General features: G+C 52.2%; 1 protein-coding gene across 1 annotated transcript; it reads right to left on the minus strand.

Moving 5' to 3' along the window:
- Positions 1-257: 257 nt before the first annotated feature.
- On the minus strand, positions 258-2,293 carry LOC126086235 (sialic acid-binding Ig-like lectin 8). The gene is made up of 3 exons (XM_049902399.1): positions 1,772-2,293; positions 505-786; positions 258-331 (listed from the first exon to the last, which is right to left on the minus strand). The coding sequence occupies exons 1-3, from the start codon at positions 2,271-2,273 to the stop codon at positions 258-260; spliced, it is 858 nt and encodes a 285-aa protein (XP_049758356.1). The 5' UTR covers positions 2,274-2,293.
- Between the last annotated feature and the right edge of the window lie 278 nt (positions 2,294-2,571).

Genomic DNA, 2,571 nt, shown 5'->3' on the forward strand with positions numbered 1-2,571 from the left:
CATTGTCACTGCCCTTTTCCAAATCATTCCACCACCATGAACACAAACTCAATGCCCCTAATGTTGCTGTTAGTCGCCCTGGGGTCGAACTGCTCCATCGGGTTTTCAAGGCTGAGACCTTCAGAAACAGATCCCCAGGCCTGTCTGGGCACCTCTGGGTGGGTTTGAACTGACAACTTTTTGGCTGGTACTCGAGTGCTTAACCGTTTGCGCCCCCAGGGGCTCCTACCCCCTAATGGGTCCTGCTCCCATCACAGTCACGAGGAGGGGGCTCCGATCCTACCTGTGCATTTTCCCCAGAGCAAGCTGATGGTCAGGTTCTGGGGCGCATCTGGCACAGAGAGATGGGGTGTGGGATAGAATTAGGGTGGACCTGTCCCCCGGGAGCTACAGAAACAGGAAGTGAAGGAGGCGTGTGTCCTTCCTGCAGCCCTGCATGACAACCCATGACCCTAGGATGCAGGCACCAGTTCCCCCTGCCCCCATTCCTCCACAGGCTCTCACAGGAAACATTGAGCATGACGGTCCTCTGTGTGGTCACCCCAGCTCTGGGGAAGGTCACCTGGCAGGTGAGGTTGGTGCCATGGTCCTCCGGGCCAGGGGTCAGCATGATCACTGAGGAGTCATAGGCCTCAGAGTGAGATTCCTGGGACCTGAGGGCAGTGCCCATCCAGGAGAAGGTGGGGGGTGTCCCCTTGTCACAGGCCCAGGGCACAGAGCACGTCACATGGCTGCGGCAGCCAGACTCCAGGGATCCCGTGATGATATCGGGGACATTTGTCAGTGCTGGGAGGAGAGAAGGGGAGAGAGAAAGTTCTGGAACTAGAGAATGGTGATGGCTGTACAATGTTGTGAACATACTTGATGTTGTTATCTGCCATCAGCCCCAACTCATGGACCCCAGGCACAATGGATCAGACCATTGTGATCCATAGGGTTGGCACTGGCTGATTTTCAGAAATAGATCTCCAGGCCTTTCTTCCTAGTCCATCTTAGTCTGGAGGTGCCTCTGAAGCCTGTTCAGCATCACAGTGACACGCAAGCCTCCACTGACAGACAGGTGGTGGCTGTGCGTGAGGTACATACGCCAGGAATTGAACCCAGGTCTCCTGCATGAAAGGCGAGAATTCTACCACTGAACCACCACCGTCCCCTCTGAAGGTACTTGTTATTGATGTCAGTTGCTGTCAAGTTGATTCTGACTCATGGGGACCCCATATATGCAGAGTAGAACTTCACTCCATAGGGTTTTCAAGGCTATGACCTTTCAGAAGCAGATCACCAGGCCGTTCCTCCAAGGCACCTCTGGGTGGATTTGAACCACCAGCCTTTCAGCTAGTAGTCCAGTGCTTAACAATTAGCACCACTCAGGGACTAAATACATTTTTAAATAGTTAAAATAGTACATTTTATGTTCAGTGTGTTTTACCACAATAAAAAAAGGTTAAAAAAAATCAGTAAACAACTTTCAGAAAAGGAGGGTGAGAATGGCTGCACAACTCAAAGAATGCCATCAAGGTCACAGAATTGTGCATGTGGAAATTGTTGAATTGGTGTATATTCTGCTGTGTATATTCTCAACAATAATAAAAAATTAAAAATAAAGGAAAAACAAAAAAAGCTTTGCAACAGAGACATAGGACCCCAGTATGTGCCCCTGAGGGAGGCTTCTACCCACTCCTGAACCAACCATGCTCCACCATCCCCCCTGTAAAGCTGAGGAGCGAAGATCCCCTGTCCCTCACATCGATTCCTTGTGAACCTTCCGTACCTGTCACCTTCACCGTGAGCAGCATATCCTTGTAACTGAACTTCTGCTCTCCTCTCTCCAACCGGAAGATGTATTTCCCACCGTCCTTCTTCTGGGCCCCTGTGATCTGCAGGGAGCAGTTGTTGGCCTGGGGGTCCCCAAGGAGCTGGGATCGGCTTTTGGTCTCCTCTTTTACTTCCTTCTGTGGGTTGTTTGTGGCCACTGGAACATCTCGTTTCTGATTGATTTTATTGGGCCCTTGCCGGAACCAGTAGACGAGAACTGGGTCAGAGTCGATCCAGCCATCTGGGGGGTAGGAGAAGGTACAGGGTATGAAGACACACAGGCCCTCCTGCACCATCACGGAATTTTGCACCTGCAGCTGGTATCTGTCCTCCAGAAGCTGGGACCCTTTCGGAGACCGAGGATGAGTGGGAGCCCCAGCCCCTGCCTGGGACCCCCAGCCCACAACACACTCGATCCCCCACAACAGCCGCAGCAGTAGCAGCAGCAGTGGCAGCATCTCTGCAGTTGGAGGAGCTGGACCTGGCACCATCTGGCTTCTGGGTCCATCTGTCTGTCTGGGAAGGAAGTTCTCACAGGAAGTCCCATGCAGGGAGGGGGAGGGACTGTCCACAAAAGAGGAACCTCCACAGTCCAAGTTTCCTGGGATATCCTCTGCCTCTTCCTACTTCTCCTAGACACATCCAAACACCTTGAGAGACCAAGTTGCTGGGGCTGATGGCTGGGGACCATGGCCTCAGGGACACCTAGGTCAAATGGCATAACGTAGTTCATCAAGAAAATGTTCTACATCCTAC

The sequence above is a fragment of the Elephas maximus genome, chromosome 11, assembly GCF_024166365.1.
Source record: "Elephas maximus indicus isolate mEleMax1 chromosome 11, mEleMax1 primary haplotype, whole genome shotgun sequence".
Lineage (NCBI taxonomy): Eukaryota > Metazoa > Chordata > Mammalia > Proboscidea > Elephantidae > Elephas > Elephas maximus.

Excerpts from the sequence above, each read along its gene's own strand:
- LOC126086235 (XM_049902399.1), bottom strand. The coding sequence starts at position 2,273 with ATGCTGCCACTGCTGCTGCTACTGCTGCGGCTGTTGTGGGGGATCGAG. Across the intron at positions 787-1,771 it reads GCTCACGGTGAAGGTGACAG|CACTGACAAATGTCCCCGAT; the intron begins GTACGGAAGGTT and ends CTCTCCTCCCAG. Across the intron at positions 332-504 it reads CGTCATGCTCAATGTTTCCT|ATGCGCCCCAGAACCTGACC; the intron begins GTGAGAGCCTGT and ends TCTCTGTGCCAG.